Genomic DNA, 12404 nt, shown 5'->3' with positions numbered 1-12404 from the left:
GTTCCTCTAGTTTACGGGTGAGCCCTGGAGTTGTCAGCTGGAATATTGCTCACAGGCCGTGAGCTGGATTTCAGTGGTTTCTAATAGTCCACTGGCTTTACTTTCTGCTTTCCAGTCAATATGGGCCATTTATTTATAATACCTGTTCAAGGGCAGAGGCTGCTGATGTCCACCCCATATTTATCCTCCACCCTGCTTCATGCGGTTTGAGAGCTGCAGAGTCTGTCTGCACCAGGAACGTTGTCTGGAGGCCTCGCGAGTCCAGCCTACCCTTTTCTTGATTGCCCTACACATGAGTGCTCAGCTATAGATTGTCAGAGTCATTCTTTTTTCATTTCTTGTTCTTGTCCTCTCCTGTCTTAAAAATTGTCATGCTTCATCTTGGGCCATATTTAATACTGGAGGCTTTTTCCTAAAGGGACAGTCGTGAAGCATATGATTTTCACAAAAATGTGGGAGGCCCCCACATTTAGGTTACTAAACATTTATTTATGCCCAGGCCAAGCTAACACAGTTAATCAAATTATCCTGATCCAAAAGTATAAAATATACCACTTAAATATAATCTTTACTTAATGAAGCTAAACTCTGTGTGCAGTCTTAAGGAGTTTATTTTAATCTATATAAAGTTACTAATTGCTGACAAGGCCATAGGGCCAGATTTCAAACAGTGCTGTAGTTTCGAGACAGGCAGAGGTGTGCCTGATAAGACACAAACATTAAAAATAATAAAAAAAAATTAAAACCCAGTAAAAAAATACAGCATACCTTAATCTCATTGGAATAATTTATAATCTCATTATGCACTTGCCTTTGTCTGTCTTTGCACATTTGCTTCAAAAGTCTGGCCCACAGTGAGTGTGAAAATTGATATAATCTTTAAATGCCTCTCCCTTTTTTTGTTACTTTTGAGTTTGATTTCAGTATATGTAGGAATGGCAAAAAGCAACGTGTATTATTTCCAATCATCAGCAGTTTTCTGTAATTAATTGGTTCTGGCTGACTTGCATAGGAAATCCTAAACCTTTGGAGTTTTGTCAAGGCGTGTAAACTGCTGTAATTTTGTATTTTACCTTAAAAACAAACATTAGAATGTTCATATTTTTTTCTGATTTGTTCAATGCTAAATGATATTTATTAGCATGCTAGTGACTACTTTTATTCACATTTTGTTTGGAAATAGATGTAAATGAATGTGAGGTGTTTCCTGGAGTCTGTACAAATGGGCAGTGTGTCAATACCTTGGGATCGTTTGTCTGCCAGTGCCCTAATGGAATGACTTTAGATGCTTCTGGACGGACATGTCTTGGTAGGTATTAATTCCACTTACAGGTCTCCTAGGGAAGAACAAATCTGTATGGTGACCAATATTTGTGCTGTATGTGTTCTTACAAGTAAGGAACATTATTTTTGTCCACAGAAGTAATTTTCAAATGGAATCAGTCAGGGACATGAACTTCATTCAACTAGAATATGAACAGATTCCAATGGTAGTAGCTAAAGCCCATCACCATCTGCTAGCTAGTGAATAGCATTGCTTGAGTTCTAGATTGTTCATCTGACAACGCCCTACACATAATCTGTGCTCTCAGCACTCTTCATCCGCAACCTCACTGAAATCACTGAGTTTGGAAGAGTCGGGGAGGGGAGACCACTGTGGGCTGGGACTCAGGTGTCTGAGAAGGGATGTGGTGTTCCTACTGTATGCCTTAATGGAGGGTGCAACAGAATATCAAAGTTCTGTATGCTGTCCATCCAAAGCACCTTTGTCCCTTCAAGACAGTAAATGTGTAAGACATCTCAGAACAAGACATAGCTTGTAGTAATTAAAAGGCCATATATATGTATGGTATGGTAAGATGGAATGCTTAAAATCCTCTTCTGATCCAAAATCTACTTCAAGCGTTGAGCACAATTTTTCAGAATAGTGCTTCAAATTTACTTCAATGCTTAATTCCTGAGTTTAGCATTAATATTTTGCTGTTAGATATTATGCAGTGTGCTTGGTACGCTCCTGTAAGTCCATAAAAACATGAAGCAAACTGTCCTGTGAAGGGATTCTGGAAAAGGATTCCTCTGCGGTGAACTAAATTTTCTCTTTCTCTCTCAACATGTTGTTCAATTGCCCAACAGACATTCGCTTGGAGAGTTGCTACCTGCAGCATGAAGATGAGCAATGCACCTCTCAAATACCAGGCCGACACCGAATGGATGCTTGCTGCTGTTCAGTGGGGGCAGCGTGGGGCTTTGAGTGTGAGGAGTGCCCTCTGAAGGGGTCACCTGAATTTGAAGCTCTTTGTCCTAGAGGATCTGGGTTCTCTACTAAGATAGAGATAACTGGGAAACCTTTCTCTAAAGGTATGTGATCCCTTTGTGGTTTGTTGCCAGCAAATCCTGCTGGCTTTTCATTTTACTCTTCCCTTGGACAATTTCTGTGGGTTTGAAGATTTCAGTGACAGTCAGGGATTTCACTTGCCATAAGGCACGTTTGAAAATCCAGTTAGATTTTATAGAAATTAAGGCCAGAATAAAACATAAAATAATCTAGTCTGTCTGACAGACCATTAAATACTGTATTATACTGCAGCCTCAAAACATTAAATTTGTGTCCCTGCTAGAGAGGTTAAATTGTGTCTGACTTTGCCTCCTGTGTTGCACCTATTGGTGCATATGGCTGATGGAGTAACTCTGAAAACCTGGCACCCTGAAGTACAAGAACTGGAACAAACTGAGCAATCACCTTTGGATGTATTGAAACAGCAGTCCTTACCTGTGCAGGGTGCAATAACTTTAATTCTACTGTGGAGCAGGCAAGGGAGGGTGAATAATTTTAGGAATTTCTTGTGGAGCTACTTGGAGAAGTAAAGAAAAATGTTTCCAGGATGATAGCTCAAATCAGCAGAATTTAATTTACTGTAAACCAAGTATTGTTATGAGTGTTATTGGTAAACTTCCAGCATTAAATGGAAATCACACAGCAATATCCTAGCATCATGTGCTGAAAGCCATCTTTCTGGAGTTGCCAGTGGGGTTAAGCTGGACAATGTCAGAAGCACAAATTGATGTGAATATGTTTATAAAGAAAGCCCATTACCCCATAAATTCAACATTCTGAAGTCTGAAAGGAGGAGAAAATACATATGAATGACAATTGCTGCTGTTAGTGTCAGCCTTAGTTTTATGAACAGTTACTAAGTCATTAATTATCCATAAAGAAAAGTGACATATGCTTTTATTTATGCTCATTATGTTTTCTGTGACTCATGGAAGTCATGTTTTTTTCTTGGAAACCAGAAGACAGAGTGGTTCTTTTGGAAGTTCCCTTTGCCCTTGTAGGTTTGATCCTCTGTCCACTGAAATCTTACTGTTAACTTCTGTGAGCTGCAAATCAGATTCTGCAGGACAAAGGGAAGACAAATATTTTCTGGCAGAAAGTGCTCTTGGAAGGTCCAGTGCCGAGTGTCTGCTTTGTTGGTCAGGTAGAAGTCAGTCTTGGTTTATGTAGTGTGATCTACAATTTTCCCAAAAGGAGGGGTTATTATTATGAGAAAGGATGAGCTCTGAAGTTGACACTGTTCTTTTGTGCACTGTTTTTGTATGAAATGATGATATGTCCTCACTGTTCCATTTTTAGATATCAATGAATGTAAAATGGTCCCTGGTCTTTGTACCCATGGAAAATGCAGAAATACCATTGGCAGTTTTAAGTGTAGATGTGACAGTGGATTTGCCCTTGATTCTGAAGAGAGGAATTGCACAGGTAAAGTACATGGATATGTGTCTCATAACTTTGATTTGAAATGGAAAAACTAAACTCCTTTGAAAATATGGTGGGTGTGTTTTGTGTTACAGATATTGATGAATGCCGCATCTCTCCTGATCTTTGTGGCCAAGGCATCTGTGTCAATACTCCTGGAGACTTTGAATGTGAATGTTTTGAAGGCTATGAAAGTGGATTTATGATGATGAAAAACTGCATGGGTATGTTTTTTATAGATCACAGATGTGCAATAGTATGCTATTTATGGTTTATTTTTTGTTTATTTTGTATTTTTTTTTAAGGTTTGATTGCACCTGGGTTTAGACCCCTCTTATTTTGTGAGTCTTACTAAAGTTCACTTTAGCTTGATTTCCACCCCAAATGTGAATTTACTGCTTCTGCAGGATGCCAAAGCATAAATGAGTGAGGGTCAGAATTTTAGGATGTTAAGTTTATCCCCGCAATCCCCATTTTGCTAAGTGGGACACCATCCTGAACTTTGAAATTAGACTAGATTAAAATTTAGAAGAAGCCTCTTTTAATTCTATTTTAACTGCACTGTGGTGTGAAGGATAACTAGCTATAAGAAAGGCTCCAGAGCCAATCTAAAGAGACAGTGCTGTGATGGGTAGCAGGCAGTGGGGAGGGATGGGCTCTCGCTGTTGCAGTGCTGGCCCCTGCAGTGATGTGCCTTCCCTTCTCCCCACAGACATCGATGAGTGTCAGCGCAATCCCCTTCTCTGCCGAGGTGGCACCTGCATCAACACGGAGGGAAGTTTTCGTTGCGATTGTCCTCCAGGCCATCAGATATCACCAAATATCTCTGCGTGTATAGGTGAGACATACAGGCAAAATCACTATCGTGCACAGCTTTTTATACCTCTCATGTGCTGCACATGCATTTATAATGTTTGCTTTAGTATCATTTTCCTAAAATGTGTTCCTGTCTTCTTTCGCAACAGACATAAATGAATGTGACCTAAGCACCAGTTTGTGCCGAAATGGACGTTGTGTCAACCTGATCGGAAAATATCAGTGTGCTTGTAACCCTGGATATCAGTCAACACCTGACAAGTTATACTGTGTTGGTAAGGACAAAATCTACACAGGATCTCTAGTGAACGGGGAAGATAAAACAAAAGTTATTGTTCCATTTTTAGTAGTTGTATAAAGCATTTTTAATGGTGGTTCACAAATCTAACACAGTCTGTCAAAATAATTTGCAAAATACCCAAAATGTGCACTTCCATTATTGCTAGGAATGAACGCAATTATGGCAGCACTACAGTTCACTGTGTTATAGCTTATTTTCTCCAGTAAATCAGTCATGATACATAAAACAGCATACTATTTTAAATGGCCTAAGACTTCAGATTTTGATCGTTAAGAGGGAGTGCTGTGTTAAATCCTGAGTTATGTATTTTAGTAAAAATCAGCATTTCTGACAGACTATGGAGTAGAATCATGTGGTTCAATTGAAATATTTCCTAATTTGGTCTGCAACTGTCTCAAATACAGGGCCTTTCCAGTAACTTTTTCTTTAAAGCCACATTTTGTAAACGACACTTAGCTTAAATCATGTATTGTGCACTCTTATATGCATACATTCTATTGTGCAACACAAAAACACATGAAAAGTCCACTGGCTTTAATTCTGCCCAGTTGATATTTTTTTCCCTTGATCCTTATAAAAACTTTGCTGCCTTCATGATACTGTGGTAACCCAGCAGTTATATTTTTATGTGCAGAAAGAGAACTGTAGAGGTATTTGTATATGCAATCAGGTAAATACCATCTTTTTCCCTCCCTGGTTTGCCTGACATCCATCCCCATGCCTATATTTCCAAACACCTGAATGAATGTTCAAGGAGTGTACAAATACCAGGTGTAGATTGTGGACCGATGCTGTTCTGGAAAGCTGACTCAAAGTGTGTCCTTGAAGTGTACTTTACAGTATAAGGTACTGTGGGGTTTAACTGTAATTTTCTCCTTTTTAGATATTGATGAGTGCAGTATAATGAATGGCGGCTGTGAGAACTTCTGTACAAACTCAGAGGGCAGCTATGAATGTAGCTGTAAACAAGGCTTTGCACTCATGCCAGACCACAGGACATGTACTGGTAAGAGAGATTTTGGGAACTTTTCTGCTGGAAGTGTTTATTTCAATAGTTTAAAAACGGAGCTTCTTTTTAAGATTAATTCTATTGTAACAAATATATTGAAAAAAAAAAAAAGTAGTAATGCATGGAAAGTGAAATTCTTTTTCTAAGTAAACATCTCCAAACTAATGGAATTGGACAACTGCAGACTGAATTGGTTTGAAGGGAATTGATTCTTTATCGTTTCAGAAGGTGTACAAGTTGATTCTAAGTTTTGTAACAAAAAGCTGTCATTTTTTCAGTAAGAGAGAGATTTTCTCCCTTAAGGTATTATATTAGATGTGAATCCATAATGTGTTGAAGTCAACGGAAAGGATCATCATAAACAGAAGCCAAAATGGTCTGCATGTGTAATGTATGGTTATATTTGAGACAAAATAGACAGGAATGCTAGAAAATGAGCTGATTGCCTTGTTCTGTGGTTGTGTGTTACCAGCTTTTAAGCAAGCAAGAAAGTTACTATCTTTAATTCTTTGTTTAGTCAAATGCAAGCATACTGCATTACTTCAAAACTGAATGACTTTCAGACAAACTGAAATCTGAATATTTCTAGTATGAATCTTTCTTAGGAAACAGCTCTAATCAGGATTTGCGAGAAAACTTTCAGAGCTCTGTAACAGTCAAATGTTCTCCTTTAGGAGTCTGGGAGTCATAATCCCAGTAAGTGAATTGTACTCGGTGATTTCCACATAGGTTACTGGAAAGATAATTCTGTCCTACTCTTCTCTTCTTGCTGCACAATCACTGGCCTGCTGAGGCATGTGAATTTTTGCCAGCTGTGTGCCAATTCCATTCAAGAGCTTATTGAGAAGCATAAGAAAATTAACAGGGTTAATCCCTTGGAATAGAATTGCCTGTATAGTTGAACAAATGGAGGGTTTTCTATACTGAATTAATAGAGAGAGCTCACATTTAGAATTTGTAAATATTTATAGACCTCTGACAAGGGTCTCAATTACCTCGAGGTCACCCACTACCATTCCAAAGGATAAAAGAGCCTTAAAGCATAGTTAAATGTAGTTTGCCCCCCCATTGTAGCTTACACTGGCAGAAAGATGTAAAGTAGCCGATCTTCAAGCATTGGACCCTTGTTCAAAGAAAGAAATCAACTAGAAAAAGTGCAAATTTGGCTGACCCTGAAATTAAGTATTTTAAAACCTAAAATATTTAGATTAGAAATAGTTTGCTTTAGGTCAAGTTTCTGAAAAAGGCAAGATAATACAAAAACATTGGTGTTTGGGGCACTTTTTCAATGCAAAAATAAAACCAGTTGACCGAAATAGTGCCTCAGCCAAAATCAAAACCCAAGTGACAGGATTAGAAGGACATGAGAGGGAAGGGAGGAGGGGGGAAGCAGGGGTCTCTGAGCCACTTTTCTGTTTTCATCTTCTTGGCTTGACTGGGAACCAAATGACTCAAGTGTATACTTGGACAGTCTTAGGGATCTCAAGTCTGCTGGCTAGAAACAGTTCTGTGCTTTACTCCTGCTTGCCCTTAGCCACCCAAAGACTTACCTAAACCCAAAACCAGAGTGGATCATTTAGAGCACCTTCCTGTGTATTAAACTAAAATCTTTGGAATATAAAAGTATCATCTTTCCCTTCTCAGAATTAAAAATGGAGAAAGCAATTGCCTGTGCTGTGGGGCAGGGACAGATTTCTCAGTGATTTGTCCACATGTTAACTTGACCATAAACATGCCCATAGAAGTTTGTAGTCTGATGTTACCTGGGTGAGGAATAAAAAAGCATCTGATCTTAGTTGTGAATTTTTGCATATTTATATCCAACCTTGACCCTGAAAAATAGAATTTCATTCATAGGCAGCCAGTAATAGCTATTAGCTATTGATTTTCATACTCTCCTCTAAGAAGGACTTGTATGCGATAGCCAACACATAAAAAGGTTTAAATAGCAGAAACACCAGATACCTGTGGATGTCAAGTCAAACTCTGCCTAAGAAAATATCTAGAAATGTGAGGGGTTGCCTTTACCAACCTTTAGTATCTAAAAATGCTGCTGCCTTCTCTTGAAGATACGTTAATTACATATATAAACATCTGGTGAATATTCAAAATCTGCATGCTGAAATTTTGCCTCTACCCAAACTGCGTGAAAAATAAGAAAAAATGTATTTTGTGACATTTTCTACTCATTGTGCTGAATATCTGGTTTTATTGCAGTAGCTGGTTTTGCATGGTACAAGATACAGTAGTACTGTGACCTGAGTATGTGAAACACCTATTTTACATTTTCAGTTTGTTGTCTGTGTGAACATGTCTTTATCTTTAACATCACACAAAGCTAGAAGCCATTACAGAATATATTTCTTGATAATAGAGCTGGTAAGAATGCTGTTCAGTTCAGTACTAGGTCAGGTTTGAATTGGTGAGGTTATGCATAAATAATCAGCTCAATTAGGAGAAACAACAGGTTCTTTGTCAGCTGATTTTCCCCCAACTGTGAAATCAGTACAGTGACAGGTTAGTAAATAAAGTTCTTTATTTCTGTCATTATTATCCCCATTTCTAGAGCTTAATTTTGCATTTTAATTCAAATTCCATTCCAAATTAACATTTTCAGGCTAATGTCCATGCCAACATTATTTGCTTGTTAAGATGAACAGGGACTGGTCAGCCTTCTTCCTTGTAGAAGCTGTGTATCCACACAAGCACTAGCTGCTAGAAATGCAGAATAACGAACATAATATTTTAAGTTAAAGTGAGTTCATTTTCTGCAGCTGCATAATTACTGCAATCCACAATAGACGGGTCTGATAATGAGTTACACCCTTTGTCTTGGAGAGGGTTCCTGAATCTTGTCCTTTTTGTGCTGATTTTTTTCCCATGGTATCACTAGGCAGAGTTTCTGATTTTTGCTCTTGCTGGTCTGAGTTGGTGCTGACACAGGGAGATTCTAGGGATTTTTACAAGGAACACTAATATAACCCTAGGGACTCTGAAAGATTCCAGACCTTAGCATGGCTGCATTAATATAATAAAGTATATGCAGCTTGGCCCCAATCAGTGATGGCCAATTTAATGAATTGAGAAAACAACCTACATGCTAGAGGATGTTCAGTCAGCTGAAATGCTAAAAAACTCCAGTAAAATCTCTTAGTGAAATAAATGTATGTACTGTAATTACTCGCATCATGAGTTTGACTCTGTGTTCCAGTTTGTCACCACCCTTGAGACCTGTAGAGGTATTCTGCATGTCTGATGGGTTTTTTAAGCTCTGTAAAGTCCAATATTTTTGTCACTGAATTTGACTTAGAGCTTCCATTGACCTCAACAATGATGGATTGTATCCAAGAATCTCCAATTGTATGTGGCCATGTGGTGTGACAAAGGTTCTGTTTGTTTTGGTTTTTTCTGTCAATGACTTTTTTACCTGTAAAGTTGGTTCCTGTTCCCATTGGAGTCAGAATGTTTGCCACTGACTTCAGCTGAAGATGATCAACTTACTCATCAAGACAATTTTGCAATGTACTGTTTGGTTATTTTCAAGGATTCAAGCTTTTTCATGTTTATTAGAGCATTAAAATGTTTGCTTGCCATGATTATGCTTAGTTGCATTGCATAAAGTTAGCATATTTTAATCTGATTTTTCCCTGTAGATATTGACGAGTGTGAAGACAATCCTAACATCTGTGATGGAGGCCAGTGTACAAACATTCCAGGAGAATACAGGTGTCTTTGCTATGATGGATTCATGGCATCTGAAGACATGAAGACTTGCATAGGTAAGTGAAAGTACATGTATTCCAATCTGCATTAACCAGGGAAAAATTATTTATTAAGGCACTATTTCCAAGAAGGCAGAAAATGGTATTTATTGCTTTTATGCCCTAATTTTGGCCACCTGACCATAAGGACCAGCCCCTTTGCACAAGCTATGTTTATCAAATGCAGGTGTAATCTCTATAACCTTGTAGATCAGGATGCAAACATGGTGATCTATAGCATCATATCTTTGGGCCCTCTTCCTGTGAGGGTTTTATGCAGCTGAGAGTCCTTGCAGAAAGGAAATGCTGGTGAGTGACAGCATGGAAAATTTCTAGCAAGATAAATCACCAGTCCTGATTTAAACTTGTCTCCAAGACAAAACTATGTGCAAGTGCTGTACCTTGGTAGAACAAAAGTCATGAAACAATGTATCTCTAAAATGAAATTTTCACATTTAAATTAAAAATCTGTAGTGTATTTGAGGAGAAACGTATGTACAAAACTAGATTATATATGTAATATATAAATGTGTATACACACACATACGTATACATAGAAAGCATCAATAAATAGTCATTGTCATTCTTTGGATAATATGCTGAATCTTAGTCTCTGTTTTTAAGGAGAGTTGGAATTAAAGGTATGTTAATATAGCAGTGTTAAACCAGACCTCAAAATATACGCTAGGTAAAGAATAACTAACCTAAGCAGTTTTCTCTTTGAATACGTAGACCCATTTTTGTACCAAAACATCGTATCCCAAGAGATTTTGCCAGTTACTTTCTAATAATTTTATGTAATAAATCTTAATTCATGGGTTTTTTTTTAGATGTTAACGAGTGTGATCTGCATCCAAACATCTGTCTGAGCGGAACCTGTGAGAATACAAAGGGCTCGTTTATCTGTCATTGTGATATGGGTTATTCAGGCAAGAAAGGCACAACTGGTTGCACAGGTATGTTTTAAAGTCTAATTATTAATTTCCAGTTAAACTCATGAGTCTGCGTGCCATTTTTTCTAGTGTTCAAAACTTCCTCTCACTGTGCTTCTTTTCACTTCTTGGTGCTAAATATTGTATCTCTTATCCAAATTTTCTGAGCTTGTGCTCTGCTGGACTTCAGTGGCACAACATTCAGCCTGATGCTGCTTCTGCTGAAACGAGTGACAAAATGCCCACTGGGAACAAAATTGGGCTTATTACTGCATTGTTGTTGGTCTAAGAGAACAGAAAATGCCATTGCCTGTAATTTGACAGACTCTGAGGACCTCAGTGCATTTGGATTAGTTAATTGTATACTATGCATGCAAATAACAGGTATCTGTTCCAAGTGTTATTTTGGCAATCACTGATAGCTTGAAATATATGCTAAAATATATTTTCAGGTTTTGCGAAGTGGCAACAATACAGCTACTCAACTGCATTATATCAGCAAAATGAAAATTTGCATTATTTCATGTATTGCCAGCAAACAGAAATGATTCAAATATATAGGCTCTGAGGCCATGACATTAATAATCCTAGTGCTGGCGTCTCAAGCCAAGGTGTTGAGAGTCTTAGACTTTGCCCAAATATGAATGCAAACATATGTTTAATACAATTTTTAATGTAGGCTTAGGGTAAACACATTTCTGGCAATGTCTTTGAGACAAACTTTTATTATTAGTCTGCCCTTATTATGCACAGTTAATAATATATTTTTGTAAGTGCCCCAAATATATGAAGCTGTTTTTTTACAGCTCTCGTAGAACAATCTGAGAGCTGGAGTTGTACGTTGCGTATTGGACGGTGGAGGAATAGTTGTGTGTTAGTAACAGCTGCCTTTGACTTACATATGAACTGATCTAAATCCAAGAAATCCCTAATTGTACCCTGTAGACCAACTTTTCAATGTTCTTTGTTTCTGTGCTAAATTATATGAAGATCTTCAGTACTCTAGACCTGAACACCCTCGTGCTGAGTGCTGATCAGTTACACGTGGCGCAGCTATCACTCCCAGCGTAAGGAGCAGTCAGGGAAGATGAAGCAATTAGTAGAAGGCAAAAGACAGAAAAGGTCATGGAGGCAAGGGAGGAATCTGAGGTATGGCTTCTGGGGAAGTGCCTGGCAGTAGCCACCATTCTGGCATTACATGACGCAGGGTAGTGGCAAATGTCCCAAGCAATGCTTCCTTGTTAACAGTGAGGCAGGGAAATCCCTGCCTCCTGGTCCTAGCCAAGGACAGCCCCCTGGAGGGATGCTGTCTGCATGTAGTCTCTTCCCACCGCCTCATACATCTTTACCTTTCCCTCAGCCCATCCTCTGCTGCTTTTGGCTATAAGCCAGTGTCCCAAGGAGGATGGCACTCACCAGGAAAACCAGCAGAACACCACCAATTACAAAAGATGCTGTAGGGGGGCTCAGTAATTTGAGAGAGGCCAGTGGTATAAGACAAAATGGTGAAGTACCAGTTATGCTGATACAGCTGAGATGGGACCAAAATAAATCACCAAAATCTTTTGTATTTATATAAGGGAGGAAGCAGAGCAGGAACTTTGTAGGTTGGTTTCACGCTGAAGAAACTGTATGGATACAGATGCCATTGTGACTATGGTGTGCAGTTTCTCACATTCTGGTTTTTAAAAAGTCTGATTCGCTGGTGGAGACTTTTGAATTCCCTCACCTCATGTTTGTGCAGTATTAGAGCAGAGCTGAAGTTCCCAGGCTCGGGTACATAAGAGCATCCTTCAAGACTTCTTCTGCAGCGACCTTGCCAACAGCA

At 38.6% G+C, this 12404-nt stretch overlaps 1 protein-coding gene across 5 annotated transcripts in view; it reads left to right on the top strand.

The window, feature by feature from the left end:
• The window catches only part of FBN1 (fibrillin 1), a 171983-nt gene that overhangs the window by 111490 nt on the left and 48089 nt on the right, over window positions 1-12404 (top strand). For all 5 annotated transcript variants that reach the window (XM_080394652.1, XM_080394651.1, XM_080394650.1 and 2 more), the window contains 9 exons: window positions 1184-1309; window positions 2134-2358; window positions 3635-3760; window positions 3853-3981; window positions 4470-4595; window positions 4723-4848; window positions 5758-5880; window positions 9537-9662; window positions 10475-10600. In XM_080394652.1, coding sequence (XP_080250778.1) covers window positions 1184-1309; window positions 2134-2358; window positions 3635-3760; window positions 3853-3981; window positions 4470-4595; window positions 4723-4848; window positions 5758-5880; window positions 9537-9662; window positions 10475-10600 — 1233 coding nt within the window. The remainder of the gene's footprint in view (window positions 1-1183; window positions 1310-2133; window positions 2359-3634; window positions 3761-3852; window positions 3982-4469; window positions 4596-4722; window positions 4849-5757; window positions 5881-9536; window positions 9663-10474; window positions 10601-12404) is intronic.

The sequence above is a fragment of the Falco punctatus genome, assembly GCF_963210335.1.
Source record: "Falco punctatus genome assembly, chromosome: 7".
Lineage (NCBI taxonomy): Eukaryota > Metazoa > Chordata > Aves > Falconiformes > Falconidae > Falco > Falco punctatus.
Note: the sequence above shows the minus strand (reverse complement) of the source record. Positions and strands in the feature narration are given on the sequence as shown.